An 18,770-nucleotide genomic window follows, 5' to 3' on the forward strand; every position below is an offset into this window, starting at 1 on the left:
ATTTACATCCTTCTGAAATAAACACAATATGGAAGTTTTCTATCCGATGATGACGTCACGATTTGGAGATATGGCATTATAGTGTCATGAACCACAAGGTTTGACATACCCCCAAACATCAGTTCCTTCCTTAAGAAGAGAAATAACTATTTCCTACAGTTACCTTGAAAAGTGGCCATTCCTGCACTGATTACAGAACGCAAAGAATTACTTTTCTGCTCTAGTGCGGGAAAAAATTGTTCTGCACTCCAGATTTGCAACATGGCAACACAAAATAGTTGGTGGGTTATATGGAGGATTAGTGCACGAAAACAAAAATTAAGTTGGTAACAATGACTGTGGTTAGATTTAGATGAGAATCATTTCAATGGCTACCCTACATCTCTATATCTATAAAAGGCTAAGCCCCGACAGACTGAAATCACACCACAGCCCAAACTACTGAGCCTACAAACTTGAAATTTTGCACAATTGTTTATGATAGCCTCAAAACATCCATTAAAAAAGGATTTTCAGAAATTTGCCCCCCTGAGGGAGCTGGGCCCCCCAAAAATTTTGTACTTTTTAACCGCTCATTGCACAGCAAAGTCATGAGGAACTTTTTTGTTCAGCTACGAAAAAAAATCAGATCTATGCAGAGAAAATCCGACCAGGAGCAGAGAGGGGTCCAGGAGAGGGAATTTTTTGAAAATTTTCATGTAAAATCACACTACAGCTCAAACTAATTGGCCGACAGACTTAAAACTCTGCACAAATATTCTTCAAACATGCTAGACGCACACTAAGAACGGATTTTGAGATATTTTGCCTCTAAGGGTATCAAAGGATGAAAAAGGATCCTATTTAGTAAGGCTATGAACATGGTAAGGTGAATGCCATATGGAACTGATTGACACATGATATTCTAACATATGTTGAGATGTCAAACATAAACCTACATTTTTTTGTAGCACGGCCAGAAAGAGACAAACTTGAGTACTATTAGCTGTGAGTTCATTCAATATAGCTTATATTTTTGTGTTAATATTTTGTGAACAAAAATTACGAGTTGATAAGAGAAGTGAGTAATTTCTTATATTTGATCTAGATGGTTATCCCTATTGTAGTAGTCTGGGTCACTTCAATCAAAGTTTGTTATATTGTAGCTAATAAATTTCATACGTATTGATTGTCCATAATGTATTCAGTGTCCATAATGGAAGTGATTGAACTACTCAAAATTAATGGCTTACTGGTCCTTCATAGAATTTATAGTATTCCTGGTGATTGAGCCTGTCTTTTTTCAGCATTGACTATTAATAGTAAAGCTTTATTTACAACTAGCTTATCTGGCAAACTTCGTACCGCCAAAAAGTCAATGTATTTCATGTCACACTTTACTTTATCTGGTGTATCATGAAATGTATCTGACAATCAATATTTTCATTTACATCTGAATAAAGACTTCCTATATGCTTAGTCATGCAGCATTCATTATTCCCAAAACATATTCTTCTCAATCAATTGGTAGGAGTATCTAACAGTAAAGTGTTGAATTAAAAAAAATAGATAGGATAAATCAGTGTTTCAAAGATGAATTCAATGTTTTCATAGATGTTTATTGTCAATAGATGGTCCAGGAAATATGCAATGTACGATGAATCACACAGAATTACATATTCTTTCCATCTTCCATTCTAGGATGAATATAAGCTAAGCTAAATTAAAAAAAAAAATGGAAATTATTCTGCCATTAATGAATGCAATATGAACAACTTTTCCATCAGGTCAATAATTTTTCCCAACATTTTCTGGTTACTCAATGATAGGGGAGTGATAATTATTACTTTCCTTGCCCTATTATCATAGATAAGGAAAGTATTGCTTTCCGAAAAAAATTAAGGTAACCCAATTTCTAAATTTCTATACGTTTATGTATACGTCTATACGTCTATATGTGTGTGTGTGTGTATGTGTGTGTGTGTGTGTGTGTGTGTGTGTGTGTGTGTGTGTGTGTGTGTGTGTGTGTGTGTGTGTGTGTGTGTGTGTGTGTGTGTGTGTGTGTGTGTGTGTGTGTGTGTGTGTGTGTGTGTGTGTGTGTGTGTGTGTGTGTGTGTGTGTGTGTGTGTGTGTGTGTGTGAACGTTACGGAAGATGTTATCTCTTCCTGCGTTCCCTGGTCGAACCACTCTTGCGCCCCAGTCTATCATCAATCGCTCTGCTGGATTGACGTTTGATTGCGGAGCAGAGCGAAAGTCTGTACGCACCTCAGCAGAGCGATTGATGATTGACTGGGGAGCAACAGTGGTTCGACTGGGGAACGCGAGAAGATCTAACATCTTCCATAACGTTTAATTGAATTGAATTGAATCGATTGAATTGATGGAGGAACGAGGACGGTACGAGGGCAGTACAAAGGCAGAGCGTGCTCGGTGCAAGTTGGAAGTGTGTATATGTGTACGCAGCTTAAGAGTGTATGTGCGTCTGTGTACACAATATCTCATCTCCCAATTAACGGAATGACTTGAAATTTGGAACTTAAGGTCCTTACAATATAAGGATCCGACACAAACAATTTCGATCAAATGCAATTCAATATGGCGGCTAAAATGGAGAAAATGTTGTCAAAAACAGGGTTTTTCGCGATTTTCTCGAAAACGGCTCCAACGATTTCAATTAAATTCATACCTAAAATAGTTATTGATAAGCTCTATCAACTGCCATAAGTCCCATATCTGTAAAAATTTTAGGAGCTCCGCCCCATCTATGCAAAGTTTGATTTTAGATTCCCAATTATAAGGCTTCAGATACAATTTGAACGGAAAATTTCGAGTGGAAAAGATTGAACATGAGAATCTCTACAATTAATGTTCAGCAACATTTTCACCTAAAATTGAAAATAAGCTCGAAATTCGAGAACATGAGATTATCCAATTACAAACTGTTGATTCTATTAATTCATTCACTATGGAGAGATAGCAGACCTCGTATGTCTCCAGCATTATAGGCCTGTCACCAGCTGGCTCATATCTTTGTTTATAAGATGTAGACTTGTGATTAGGGATGAGTATCGATATATCGATGTAAAAAAGCATTGATGTTTCAACATCAAACATCGAAGTTTTTAACATCGATGTTTTTGACTTATCGATGGTTTTACCTAGACATCGGTCATCCGATGTTTTTCCCAACAGTAGATGAGATTTAAGAGTTCAGACCGGTTTTTTTGCTCCAAAACCCCCTCCCCCCTCTCCCCCTCGTCCATCCCGCCTCTCCTTCCCCCCGTCCGCAGGGTGGGGGGTTTGGGGGGTGTTCTAGAAATAGATTTCCCCTTCCCCCTGCCCAGTGGTGATGAGGGGGATGGAAAGAGAGAGATATATCTCTTTCCAACCCCTTCCCCCTGCCCAGTGGTGATGAGGGGGATGAAAAGAGAAAGATATATCTCTCTCTAACCCCTTCCCCTTGCCCAGTATAGATGAGGGGGATGAAGAAAGTGAGGGAAAAAATAATTTCCCTTTGAGGGGGAAAAAATTCCCTTGCTGACAGATTGAAGTGAATCCTTTTCTCTAATGCTATACTGCCAGATTGAAGTGAATCCTTTTCTCCACATCCATACTGACAGATTGAAGTGAATCCTTCACTCTACATCTATACTGACAGATTGAAGTGAATCCTTCACTCTACATCTATACTGACAGATTGAAGTGAATCCTCTTCTCTAATTCTATACTGACAGATTGAAGTGAATCCCTCTCTCACATCTATACTGTCATATTAAAGTGAATTGAGAAATTCCCTATCACTCTACATCTATACTGTACTAGTGAATCCTTCTCTCACATCTATACTGTACTAGTGAATCCAGAGAGAGGTCAATGATCTAAGTTCTTTTACATTTTTTATCTGCAATATCGTACAAGCATTTCCAAAGTTTATCGGAATTTTTAACAACAGATAATGGGGAATCATTTGTACAATCATAATGTAGATGCCCGTTGTCTAGTATATCGAGCAATTTGAATATTTCAGATAAAATAGGAAAGTGTACATTTTCTGTTTTTGTTAACAGTAAATCAACATCTTGACATCCTGTTGAAAATTTAATATTCTTAGCAATTGAATCAAATTCGTTAAATGAAATTTCCATCAAGAGACGAGTTAATTTTTTGAATTTTGAAAAACCATAACACTGCATGTTAACGGCTTCCCACATGTTTGGCATGTGTCTCTGTTCTATAAATTGATGAGATGCACATGTTGTACCTTGAAGGGGCTCGTGTCTCACTTGTATAAAAAAGATCGCACCACACGCGTTGTTGTTGTCAGCTCTAGCTCTGGGCGAGTACTAAACTAGAAAGTGAGGGGGAATATTGGAAAGAAAAATCATTTGAACACAGAAAAAGTTTATTTACACATTTCACCAGCAGCACAACTATTCATAATTTCATCTTCAATTTTAATTAGCTTATCTATACACAAATTATGAGGACGATAATAACATAGATAGTCTCTTATGTCATTTAAATTAACTGTGCTTAGAAAAATGTCTTTCAATTGTTTTGCCAAACTATAATTTTCACGAGTTGATTTCCTAATTGCACTTTCACACTCATCATACCAATCAATACAGTTTTTTAACCTCACTTCCAACTCGTTGTCAGCAGCCAACCACTTTCTCGGATCCATGATAAGCGAATGAACAAAACTAAGTGTATGCAGGAACTATTATAGAGTAATTAAGTGGTCTTTCCACTAATTAATTGCCGACAGACCACATGTACGTGCTTTATGCAGTCTCAATGCATGCATGCAATGAACACACTGAATCTCTTTCCCGTTGTAGAAGAATCCATAACGAGCAAAGTTTCTTTTCTGTGAATTCGTGTACATCGTCGCCATTTTCATACTTTGCATTCGATTGTTTTCGCACAAGAAATTATTTGTTTGATACATATTTTTAAACAACAAAGAATTATCCAAAATAATGTTGAGCACTGAACAAAGCACACTGGGCATCTGGTCTATTTTTATGAATGTTACACACAGCATAACACCATGAACTAGTGAAAAAGCTGAAATCGGGTTTTGGAAAATCCTCTGGTATACATTGAATGTTAGTATGTAATCTTCTTAAAAACTTTGCTTTCTCAGTTCCTTTTGTGAAAATTTTCTCATAACCTACAAGGTAATCACGTATTAATGAGTCAGTGTATTCTAAATCTCCATCCTCCCATTTTATTTTATGATAGTGACGTTCTAACCATGTTACATCGTTATACAATTTTGCACTCAATTCTGTATTTGCAAATGGTGATTTGAAATGGAATACAATATAATTATTAAACTGATCAATTATGGCAAGTTCTTTCACAATAATTTGATTACAATCTTGTTTAAACCAGTGAAGATCAACTGTAGCAATTTTCGCACTCGCTTGCTTGTCCACTTCTTTCTCTTCAGCGGCGGTGGGCTCCTTGAATCCTTCGTCTTTCTCCCTCCCCTCCTCTTCTCGTTTCTGCTCCTCCTCCTCCTCCACCTGAAGCGGCTTCTGGATCGGTGTACCACAGCTTGGTTCATAATAGAAACTATCGGAATCAAGATCACACTGGATACCAATGGAGCGAGTTTGCGGCTTGTCCAAAATATCAGAACACAAAGAATAGGACATTTTAGATGTTACCTGTTCAAAGATGAAACTGTTAATGAACCAAATTTGTCAGAGTGCACACCTTATATAATATTGCAGCTGGTGCGCTCTATCAATAAAATTACTGAACTTCTTTCACCATGCTCATCAGAGGTGTGTACTCCATCACACGATCGCTAATTAAAATGCAATAGGCAGAAGTATTTGCAGGTACTGCACTATTAAATTCCATTTCAATACGAACATATGTTGATGATTTCAAATGACTTGCTTGGTGCGAACAATCTACAACAATCAGCGGTGTTGATTCACAAAACGTTTTAAAGTCAATTTCTGTTCCGAGTTCGCTATTGATTGAATGATTATAATACGAGGGCGCGAAGTCCAAGAACATGCGGTATAATACCTCCTTTTTACCTAGCAGATTTTCATATGGATAATACTCGCTGTTCAAATATACTTTAACATTGTAAATACTGCAGCTATCGAAATTAGATATTGATTTTTTAATTTTATTCTTACGATCAGTTTGAAATGCAACTATAACATATTTTGGACTATCAAAACTCGATGTGGTGCAAACTGCCCAAGAATAATTAAGTGAATTTTGCAAATTTGGTAATTCACAAATTTCCCAATGGCGGAAACCTAATTTCAGTGGAGTGTCAGCATCGAGCAGTCTCAAAAATTTCAGTCTTACATGATCTTCTAAAGTTATGTAGGGCATTCTCCATTGCAGTTTTGTAATTTTCACACTAACGCTTGTTCCACTTGCGGACTCAACACAATTTAGGTCTGTCGGTGACCTCAATAAGACGAGTTCCTGTTTCAAATTTAAAATTATTCTTTGAAAATCTTCAAAAAACGGGAGGATTAATTTCAGTGGTACACAGAAAGTGAATTTATTATCCGTTAGCTCATATCCTGCTCTGTCAAAACCAGCCAAGTGATATGTGTTTTTATCGAGCGTATTCTTCACTAGAATAGCTTTAATTGTGGATGTTAATCCAATCAATCTTGATTTAGAAATTTGCTGACCTGCTAATTCATATCGTATTTCATCAAAAAGGTTGCCGATTACATTACTGCTTAATTTATAGTCTGCCATAACTGGCGCATCAGCCGGGGCTGTTCCCGGTTTTGTACAGTTAACTGTTCCCTCAATAAATATGAATGATTTGCAAGGTAAAGAATAGACATCTAAAGCCGATGCCAATACGTGCCTCGTCAGAGTTTTTTATTTCCTGTCCCAAATAAACTGTATGAGTGTGAAATTGGAATTTGGTTATATCATTATAAAACTGAAGGTCTGTCTCCACATGCAGAATTTCACTAATTGCTGCCGCTCCTCCTAACATTCCGCCAATCAACTATAAAACCTAACTTTTCTAATATTCTTGCACTTTTAGCCGACAAAGCACGTTTGTTTTTAGGTGTTGACGCTCTCACGTTTGTCTCTCTAATGACATTGCATGTACATGTCTTATTTGAACGTGGATTGAAAACAAGATAACCCATTACGTTTACTCTTGTTTTTCACGTATGTGTAACCTAATTGTAATCGTATCTCCACGGGAATCAATAAACGATCTGTTCTGGTCTGTTACCTTTACATTAATAGTTTGAATTCGATGCGTATTCAAAGGTACATGAATAATTGGTGATGGTACTTCGTTTATTGAATAGCCGCTAGGAACCTTTGGTAAAAATTCGTAGATTATATGTTTTTGTTTTCCATCAGAGTAACTACCACATGCTAAATTACACTCGAGTACAATACTACCAATGCTTGTTATGTTAACCAAATGCTGAGAATAATGCCATTTATTTGGCTGCAAAACAACATTATCAAAACCAAGTATCTTACCAATCGAATCAGTACGTGTTAAATCAATAGCTTTATCAGAATGAATTTCAATCTTCATAGTATTTACGTTTGGGCATATAATAAGTTTATTCTTCTTCTCATCAATATTCAATTTATTCTTTAAAGATTTCATAATATCCTCAACTTCATATGCACCCGTATCCAGCTCAATTAATCTATCGCCATATTTGAAGCTGGAATTTGTTCCTTTGTTAATGTTTGCAATACTATTGTAACTACAAAAATTAATCAATCCAATTTCCCATTCATGATTTTTATCCAATTCTATAATTTCTTGTAAATGTTCGTAGAGGTTACTTGTGTTAGATCTTAATGTAATAACAACCATCTTGTAATGTGTGTTCAGCACAAACACTTAATTACAACTGATTTGCAAGAAACAATAATGTAAGATGACCACAAAAATCGCTATTTAACAGCTGCATGTGCTCTACATTATAAAATATATTTACTCCAATTTCTTTTTTCCAATATTTGTCCAATTCGTATGGCAGTTGTAAATTTCCTATTGGATCAAAATACCAAACATTGGAACCGACTTTTTTATATGCAACCCAATGTGTACCATCCTCGCTTTCCCTCGCTAAATTCACAATGGCATTCTCGTTTTTTAGAATTTTTTTGGGTAATGCATCTAGCATATATAAAGCTGATATATATATATATAGCTGAATCTGTAATAATTTCGACCAATCAATCAAATCATAATTACTCAATTCTCCTTCAATATTCATGTCTTCTTCTTCTTCTTCCTACTCTTCTTTGTTGTTCTACATTTCTTAACTTGTTTTTGAGGGAATAAACTCACTCCATATGATGATGTGGGTGGTGGAGGGGGTGGAATTAAAACTCTCCCCCCACTAATACTAGGAAAAGGCTTCAAAAAATACCCTTTTCCTGCAAAATGCTTTTTCAACTGAGCTATAGCTTTGCGTCTAATATCATTACTATAACTTCTCCTCTCATTCTTCCCCTTCTTCTTCTTCTTTCTCAAAGAGCCACCAAACGCTGCTTTAGCTTCCATGACGTTTGTAACAAGATAGCTAAGTGCTTTCTCGGCAGGAGGTGTTTGTAGATTTTTGAAAATGTCCCACGCTGCGTTTGCTAGAGCTCTGTCAGCTACCGCTCGAGTTTTATTATCACTATTTTGCGTATACGCTATATCATGTACCTTACAGGCTCTATCTAATGAATTTATACCTTGATCACCTCTCTTTAACCTTTCATTAACCTTTGTGCCTGGCCCACACCACTGGTAGCCCCCCGGGAGGTGAATTTCATCCTGCAGGTTATCAATTACCTTATGTAAAATAGTTGATGTCACATTACCTGCCAAACCTGACACACCCTTAAAAAGTTTTGCCGCTGAACTCAAGATTCCTTTACCTCGTTTCCTCGAACTCTGCTTTCTCCTACATACCATTTTCTTACCTTTCAACTCAATGGTTGAACATTCACTGAGGTTAATTAATTAATTAATCATTACACCAACTTAATCAAAAGAAAATCGAATTGGTTTAATTTTCAATCGAGTTGGAAATGAATTCACACGCTATGTGCTTATAACATTGCTTGATTGATAAGAATATTATTTCAAATAACAAATAATCTGAAAAGGTGAATGCAATTTGAAAAGGGGGAAATGGTGGAAAGGTGTGTGTGGCAGTAAAGACTACTGAGCATGCTTGCAACAAAACTATAAAAGAGGTGCTCACCTTTTTTATATATCATTCACAACAGAGTGTAAGCACGTAAACCATTTCTTCCGTGTATGTATCTACTATTCATTGTGAATTGAACAGGTAAGAATTGAAAACAAATTTTATGAAAACAATATTACAATTTATTATTATTATTAATCACTACATTCAACTATACAATTCGTAACACATAAGTCGACGAATTGTATAGATATAAAAATTGTTATTGCTTAACAATTTTTATATCAGACCAATTTGCCGACCTATGTGTTACCAGCATCACAAAATTTTTACACTTGAGGTTAAATTGGTGTATTTTCTCTGAGCTAATGCAGGAAGCAAATCTTTGTGGTAAATACACCTCACTCATAGATTTGTTTCCTACATTGGTAATTTTTAAAATTACTCGTCATCCGTGAATATTTGTCTGTTCCCTCGCGCCAACTATGGGGTAGGGAGTGTGCTCCTTTAACTCCCTCAGCGGGATCCACGGTTTGGGCATTGGTGCATTTACAATTGTTACGAACTCCATCTCATCCTCCTCCTCCCCTTGCCGCAGCTCCTTCATCAGCGGCACCATGGATTAGTTCTCGTCCATTCCAGCTTGTTTCTGTTGGAAAATATTTGATTAGTGTCTTATTTGTTTCAGATTATCATCATACTAGAGAACTTGATCAATAGATTATTGATCTCTACATCAGATTATTGTCATAATCTCAACTTGACATCATCGAATTGGCATTCTCTGCATAAAGTGAGTAATATCAGTTATTGAAATAATATTGATAACAAATAATTGTTGCATGATCGATCACTTTAAACAATAATATCTCATAATTCCATTTCTAATCAGTTCAAATAATATTTCCTTGCAATCAATTTCTAATCACTTCAAGGAAATATTGGTAACAAATAATTGTTGCATGATCAATTACTTTAATCAATAATATCTCATAATTCAATTTCTAATCACTTTAAATAATATTTCCTTGGCATCAATTTCTAATCATTTCAAATAATATTGCTAACGAATAATTTATGCATGATCGATTACTTTAATCAATAATATCTCATAATTCCATTCCTAATCAGTTCAAATAATATTCCCTTGCCATCAATTTCTAATCACTTCAAATAATATTTCCCTGTCATCAATTTCTAATCATTTCAAATAATATTGCTAACAAATAATTTATGCATGATCGATTACTTTAATCAATAATATCTCGTGATTCCATTTCTAATCAGTTCAAATAATATTTCCTTGCCGTCAATTTCTAATCACTTCAAATAATATTTCCCTGTCATCAATTTCTAATCAGTTCAAATAATATTGCTAACAAATAATTTATGCATGATCGATCACTTTAAACAATAATATCTCATAATTCCATTTCTAATCAGTTCAAATAATATTTCCTTGCAATCAATTTCTGATAATTTCAAATAATATTGCTAACAAATAATTTATGCATGATCGATTACTTTAAACAATAATATCTCATAATTCAATTTCTAATCAGTTCAAATAATATTTCCTTGCATTCAATTTCTAATCATTTCAAATAATATTTCATTGCATTCAATTTCTAATCACTTCAAATAATATTCATATCAAATAATCAAAGACTTGTATGTGCACAGATTTTTTTAACAATCAATCACGGAAAAAAAAATCTGTGCATACACAAGTTAATAATATTTGTTGAAACTAACCTTTGTTTGTGAGAAGATTGCCTTCTTTTCATCCCCGCTAACTTCAGCCTCCTCCTCCTCAAACATCAACTTCCGCTTCCCCTGCTTCTGCCTGTTGTTTGGTAGAGTAGTTAGCACCGCTTGCCGTGGTGCCCAGGTAGCAGCTGGAGCCAAGCATTGAATAGGGCTGTCCCCGACCACGATCTCGCCGCCTGGTGATGGTGGTTCCACGTTGAGTGGAGCAGGTGCAGCAGCAGCAGCAGCAGCGGACAACTCAGCAGCGATGGCAGCTTTGCGCTGCCAATAGTTGAGCACGCGCTGCTGTGCTGGTGGGCTATCCGGCAGGATGTATGATGGAGAAGATGTTGATGGAGAACTCATCATTACTCAAAGTAGACTCAGATGTAAATGATAATTCTCCTCTCATCACTTCTGTTTATATACCATACGTTTCTCTCTCTGTTCCAGGCTCGTGCAAGCAAGAGCGAAGCGTGCTACAAGGCGAAAAAAATTCAAATTTCTCTCCTACAACACATGCTCCCACATCATTATCGGCAACATTCAGATTTGTGAGTATTCTCTCTCCTATCACAAAAAACTGTCACTAAATCATTTTTCGAATAGCATCCTTGTACATGTGTTAGAAGACGAAAAAAAAAAATCTCGTCTAGAACTCTGCATGGGATGGTGAAAACACCTGCTAGAAGCTGAAAAAAATCTCCTCCATGTCAACTCACTCAAACATATTTTGAATAGGCTTCCATGATGCTTATTGATTTCAGTTCAGTTATTGAATATTTCATTTTTTTTTCACCATTTCAACATAGGGCTCACTCAAACATTTTTTGAATAGCATTCTCGATTGATTCCAGTTCAGTTATTAAATATTTCATTGTTTTCACAACATTTCAACATAGGGCTCACTCAAACATATTTTGAATAGCATTCTCGCCTCTCGATTGATTTCAGTTCAGTTATTAAATATTTCATTGTTTTCACAGCATTTTCTCACCTCTCAACTTGAGTTCCAGACCTCATAACCAGTTGAGCTCTCATCGAGGCAACACACCTGAGAGGAATCAATCTGAAAGGAAGCATAGGCGGTATCTTCACCTGAGAGGAATCAATCGAAAAGGAAGCATAGCCACCTGTGCAGTTGAGGAGATTCACGCAGCATCAACCAGTACATGTAAGTACATTTTACTTTGATTTTATCCTCTGTGGAGGAGAGGAAAATTGTTCTCGGAGGACAATATTTGTCCTCGGAGGACAGTTTTTGTCCTCGGAGGGGAGGATTTTTGTCATCGGAGGACAATATTTGTCATCGGAGGACAATATTTGTCCTCAGAGGGGAGGATTTTTGTCATCGGAGGACAATATTTGTCCTCAGAGGGGAGGATTTTTGTCATCGGAGGACAATATTTATGCTCGGAGGATAAAAAACCTTCTACAATATACTGCACGCATGCGATTTTACCTCATCTTTACGGTATATCCGGATAATCCTCCCCCCAGTCTTTTTTCTCACACTCTTCATATAAACAAAACAGTAAATGCATTACTTTTTCAAATGGATTTTTGATAATATATTTGCAATAGACACATTGCAGATAGAATGGATTTTTATGTAAGAAATAACCATTTCTCGCAAAATACTCTGCTTTATTGGATAATGATTTACAAAAGTCACAATGTAGATGATGCTTTTCAAAATACTCTCCTTGAACGGATGAATCTTCTACACGATTAAAAGTTAAATATCTTTCTTCATATTGCTGTAGAATATTATTATCGAAATTCTCCTCTTCAATTGTTATATTATCTTTCCTCCTACAGTTCGGACTGTACCTTGCATGTTCTATTGCTGGTATGTCACTTTCTTCCCATTTTCACAAACAAATTGAACAAAATACACATCGCACAATGTCTGGCGCAGATGAGAATATAAATCCCTCTTTCGCCATGTTTTCCGCAGACAAATGCGGAGAAGATTTCGTCCATCTTTTATCAAAAGATAATAATCTTAATCTTTCATGCAACATTATGTGATCTTGAGATATCATTTTCACACACAGCCTTCTTCTACCAATGCTGATTCACAACTGATTTAAAAACATACATGAAACTCTATGTCATCCTGATTGTTATTCTTTTGTTTTTCAGAATCTAACATCATGCCGAGGGAATGCAGACAACACGGTGTCAATTCAGCAGCGGTGCGTCATCGCATAACCCTCGACGATCCCGAGGAAATCAGTATCGAAAACGTGCTCGAGAGATCGAAACGGCGCATTTTCGATATAATTAGGGAGCACGCAGCACGTCATGATGCCAACGTGAAGTGGTTCATCGTGCTGAATGTTTTCGGCTAAAAGCCGATGCAGGAAAAACTCATTTCTGTTTAATTAATACCGTGAACGGGAAAAACGGGCTATCGCGTCTTCTCTCTCACCATTAAAAATGCAACGGACAAGTACACATTTGCAATTTCTATTTCATAGATTTACATCGAACAAATCTAAAAATTGTGATGGTGAAGCAAATTTGATGAAACATGAACAGCTTTGTTCCAAGTTTCAATCACAGCGAGTTTCATATCCTAAACGCGGAGAGACAATTAAATTCAAGAAACTAGGCGCGACGTTGAAGAAAAAGTACACCATTTACGCAGATTTAGAAACTTACGTTGTTAATATCGATAATAATGATGATGATGAATCTGATTGGGATGAAATCAGCCATAGCTATACAAAGAAAACAGCAGGACATATTCCCTGCGGCTATTGTTTTGTTGTTATCGATGTGAACGGGGAAATCGCTTACGCACCTGTACTCCATAGATCGAGTAGTTTAGATGAAAAAATCATGGAGAAATTTCTTCAGGAAATTATAGATCTCGGCGACATTTTGTATGAGGATATGAAACGAGAAATTCCAATGCAAGCTTTATCCGAAAGTCAAGAGCGCGAATTTCAAAATTTGGTAAACTGCGGGCTTTGTGCTGAACCGTTTTTAGACACCGATATTAAATGTCGTCACCATGTGCACGAAACCGGAAATTACCTATGTGCAGCACACGTTTCTTGTAATTTATCGACTCGTACTCTGTAGTACATTTCGTGTTATTTTCACAATTTCTCCGGGTTTGATTCGCATTTTATTCTGAAAGCGCTCAGTAAATGTAAAAAAAAAATTTCCTGCATCGCAAATAAGTCAGAGAGATTTTTGACACTTTCAGTAGGCAAAATTAAATTTTTAGATTCCTACAAGTTCATGTCCGAATCCTTGGAAGTATTGGTGCATAATTTGGTGTAAAGTACAGACATGGAAAAGAAATTTGAACGTTTATTTTCAGTGTTTCATGATCCCCCACGCGAACACAGACAACTCTTGTTGAAAAAAGGAATATATCCTTACTCATACATGAGTTGTCCCAAAAAACTCGCGGAAACATCGCTTCCTCCCATCGAATGTTTTCATAATGATTTAACTGATATACCTCTATCTCGAGAAGAATATGAGCTTGCGCAAAGAGTGTTCTCGACATTCAAGCTGAAATCGCTCGGTGAATATCACAATTTCTATTTATGTTTGGACATGATGCTATTAGCGGAAGTTTTTGAATCCATGAGGTCTACGCTTTTTAGCTTATACGGCCTTGATGTCACCCATTTTCTTTCCCTCGCGCACTTTACTTGGAATTGTATGTTGAAACACACTAAAGTCGAACTACAATTGATAACTCATCCTGACATGCATCTCATGTTTGAGGCAGGGATGAGGGGTGGGGTGTCATTTATCGGTAAACTTTATTGTGAAGCGAATAACAAACATCTACCCAAAACATATGACCCTTCAAAACCGAGTAATTATCTCCTTTATATTGATGCAAACAGTTTATACTTGGAAGTTATGAGCTGAAGCTTACCTGTTGGAAATTTCAAATTCCTCTCAGAGGAAGAAATTTCCAAGCTTGATTTCGCGAATTTGGACAGCAATTCAGAAACCGGATATATAATAGAATGCGATCTCAAGTACCCCCAGGAGTTACATGATAAGCATGCCAGCTTCCCACTCGCGCCTCCCCACCAAACACCACCGCACAAATTGCTGTCAAACTACCAAACAAATGAGAACGGTCGAACTGGAACCAAAAAGCTCATGAACACAGTTTTCGACCGTGAAAAGTACATTGTTCACTACGTCAATTTAAAGCTCTACCTTCAGCTCGGCTTGCAATTATCGAAAGTACATCGCGTCATTAGCTTTTCCCAATCTCCCTGGCTGAAAAGCTACATCGACTTCAATATCCGGAATAGACAGAACGTGAAAAATAAATTTGAAATATCCTTCTTTAAGGCCTGTTGTAATTTGGTTTTTGGCAAGACGATTCAATCAAGTCGCAAGCAAATCAATGTTAAAATTATCACGGATGAAAAACGGTTAGATAAGTACATTTCAAATCTGTTATGTAAACGCTGGCAAATAATTAGTCCGAACGTGATCGCGGTTTTCTCTCGCAAGTTGGAACTAAAAATGAACAAGCCTGTCTATTCCAGGTTTTCCGTACTGGAGTTGAGTAAATTCCATATGTACGATTTTTTCTATTGCAAATTACAAAAAATTATACCGTGGGATCACGTAGAACTCTGTATGACCGATACAGATAGTTTTCTTTTAAACGTAAAAGTCGAAGATGTGTATCAGTTGATTAAAGAAAATTTGACCCTTTTTGACACTAGTAATTACCCTCCTCACCACCCATGCTTTTCCATGGAGAGAAATAAAGTTGTAGGAAAGTTCAAGGATGAGACTGCCTCAAAACCTGTCCATAGATTTGTAGGGCTTCGATCCAAAGTTTACTCATATTTAGTATGTAACGAGAATGAAGAACCTGTAAATAAATGTGTAGCAAAGGGTGTACAGACCGGAGTGAAATGTAGAAAACTTAATTTTAATTTATATAAGAAATTGCTGATTAAACGTTGTGAACACATTGAAAAATTTAATATGATGAGGTCCTATAATCACACCATGTATCAGATTGAATGTGCAAACATCTGTTTGAGTCCTTATGACGATAAGAGATATATTGCTGAGAACGGTGTGGACACTTTACCTTTCGGACATTATAGAGTGCCAACAACACTCTGAACTGATTGCTCAGTATGTCCTATGAGAAGCATGCATCACCACTAATTTTGATTTCATGTTGTAAATATGAATATTATTAGATCTAAGATAGCATTAGAACTTCATAGTGTACCACACGTTAACTATCCCACTCGCAAATATGAGTTGAAAAGTGAAAAAGACTTGCTTCAAGCCGATCTCATTGAGATGAGCAGTTTATCACGTTTTAATAAAGGTTATAGGTATATCTTAGCTGTTATTAATTGTTTTTCAAAATTCGCATATTGTGTACCATTAAAAGACAAGTCAAGTCAATCTGTATTTGATGCACTCGAGCCAATTATTTCTAAAAATAAGGGAGTTAAGTTGTTTCAATCAGATCAGGGAACAGAATTCTTTAATTCGAAATTTAAAGCGTTATTAGATAGATACAGTATTAAACATTATCATGTTTCTAGCGATAAGAAAGCCTCCATGGTTGAAAGGTTTAATAGAACAATTAAAGCGAAAATTTATAGATATTTAACTGAACGTGGAACCAAAAACTGGATATCACAGCTAGACAGTTTGGTTCGTGATTATAATGCAACAATGCACACTTCAATTAGAATGAAACCTAAAGATGTGAGGAAAAAAGATCGTAATCATGTTTTAATGTCTTTGAATTCTGCAATCAATAGACAATATAAATTGAAAAATTCAAAACCGAAATTTAAGCTAGGAGATGTTGTACGAATCTCAAAGAAAAGGGTTCTTTTCGATAAATCTTATAACATAAATTGGAGTGCAGAGTATTTTGTAATTCATTCTATATTTCCTTCTCAACCTGTAACATATAGCTTGAGAGATCTAAACGGAGAAGTAATTAGTGGTAGGTTTTACGGAGAAGAAATAAAAAAAAACAGAATTAAACAAATCGGAGAGACAAGTATATCTGATTGAAAAAATATTAAAGCGCAACAAAAAAGGATTGCTTGTTAAGTGGATTGGATTTTCAACGCCTAGTTATATTAGTAGAAGTCAGCTATTAGATGAAAAATAATCTATATCACATTGTTATACATTCCATTCAGTGTAAATATGACAAAGATTTGGTGTAAATATGATACCTCTTTATCAAAAAACACTTCTCAGTTTCATTTTAATCTGAAGATTCATTTTCGTAATTTGCTTAGGCTTAGATAAGGGCAAGCAACAGATGCATTCTAGTAAAGAGGGTGCGGGAAAGAGAGGGAACGATATGTTGAAGTGAGAAACTTCTATCAGTGCATTGAAAGGGGAGAGCGAGCGCCTGTCGCTTGCATCCCGATGTGATAAGCTATACACACACCCATGTGGTGTCTAGTGCACACCCTCCTCCTCCTCCTCCTCCCTGATAACTTACGAAAAATGATTAGTTCCTTATCAGATCACATGCTGTACACATGTCTAACATGAGTAATATCCCGATAGTGAATTTCGACAATGTTATAAGACAGAAAGAAATGCCAACATGGTGTAAAAATGGTAAGTTGTTACCTCATAATGCAAGGATCCTTATAATAGGCTCTTCAGGCTGTGGCAAGACCAATTTGCTATTCAATTTAATTTTTTTGAAGAATGGGTTGAGATTTAAAACTATATACTTGCATACGAAGAGCGAGTATCAAGATAAGTACTTGTTTTTGAGAAAAGTCTTTTCAAAAATGAAAGATGTTGAATTTCATATAAACAACAATTCTGAATCTATACCTCACCCGAACAAAATATCAGAATATTCTTTAGCAATATTTGACGACTTACAACTTAATCATGTACCTCAAATAAGAGAATATTTTACTATGGGACGACATCGTAATATTGACACTGCATTATTAGCATGACCTATTCCACCCTCTAGGTTTCCTAATAATTGCGAAGTATTGCTACGACGCGGACTAGCTACAGTCGGATATGGGTCGGGGTCAGTAGCCGTACTGACAGGTGGAGTTACCAGACCTACACTTCTCCCTCTATCCTGATTCTTTACCCTCTGCTTCTTTCGCGAGATTTTTACTTTCAGGGGAAGAGTGTTTGCCCGTGCCGTTGCTGGCCGATTCGGCCTTCGGCCTTTGGAATACAGGGTGGGTGTTAAGGGATATTAAGATAACCCTACCCAAGGAGACGGATCTGACTATCAGATCCCTACCAATAATTCTATTTATAAAGGTAGTACGCAATCTGAACCAACTGCGAATTGACGGCGAGCAAGCTGTACCTGCAAGCCCGGGATGTGGTTTAGAGAATAGGGTGCAGGGTATGAGGTATACGGTATAGGGTATAGGGAACAGAGAATCAATAATAAGATTATTATTCTCTACAGCAAATAAATATCTGCTCAATAATCCGCAATCTGAGAATTGCGCTCTAGCTCTCAGCAAGCTGGACCTGCTAGCTAAATACAGTATATCAATTTCAATTACGTGGTAATTAAAGCTTGGAGGATAAGGTTTTAGGTGTAGGATTTCTGAATCGCGAGCCTGCAGCTGCGAAAGGATTTTCAGCAATTCTGAAACTGCTAAACAGTATTTCCGCACTAGTCTGATGACTGCGCGCCGGTTATTAAGGGCCAATCTGTAACTGCCCTTAAGGGTATGGGAATCACTCTCAATCGTCCGAAACGCTTTTAAATTAATAGTCTGTATGTCGACTATTATGAGAGGATAGAAAAGATTTTTCACAGACACAGTCTGTAGAATAATATCGGGAAG

The 18,770-nt window shown here is 36.5% G+C and overlaps 1 protein-coding gene across 1 annotated transcript; it reads right to left on the reverse strand.

The window, feature by feature from the left end:
* Nucleotides 1-9,420: 9,420 nt before the first annotated feature.
* On the reverse strand, nt 9,421-11,832 carry LOC120352389. Its single transcript, XM_039432630.1, has 2 exons — nt 10,930-11,832; nt 9,421-9,823 (listed from the first exon to the last, which is right to left on the reverse strand). The coding sequence occupies exons 1-2, from the start codon at nt 11,290-11,292 to the stop codon at nt 9,797-9,799; spliced, it is 390 nt and encodes a 129-aa protein (XP_039288564.1). The 5' UTR covers nt 11,293-11,832; the 3' UTR covers nt 9,421-9,796.
* Between the last annotated feature and the right edge of the window lie 6,938 nt (nt 11,833-18,770).

The sequence above is a fragment of the Nilaparvata lugens genome, chromosome 7 (genome assembly GCF_014356525.2).
Source record: "Nilaparvata lugens isolate BPH chromosome 7, ASM1435652v1, whole genome shotgun sequence".
Classification (NCBI taxonomy): domain Eukaryota; kingdom Metazoa; phylum Arthropoda; class Insecta; order Hemiptera; family Delphacidae; genus Nilaparvata; species Nilaparvata lugens.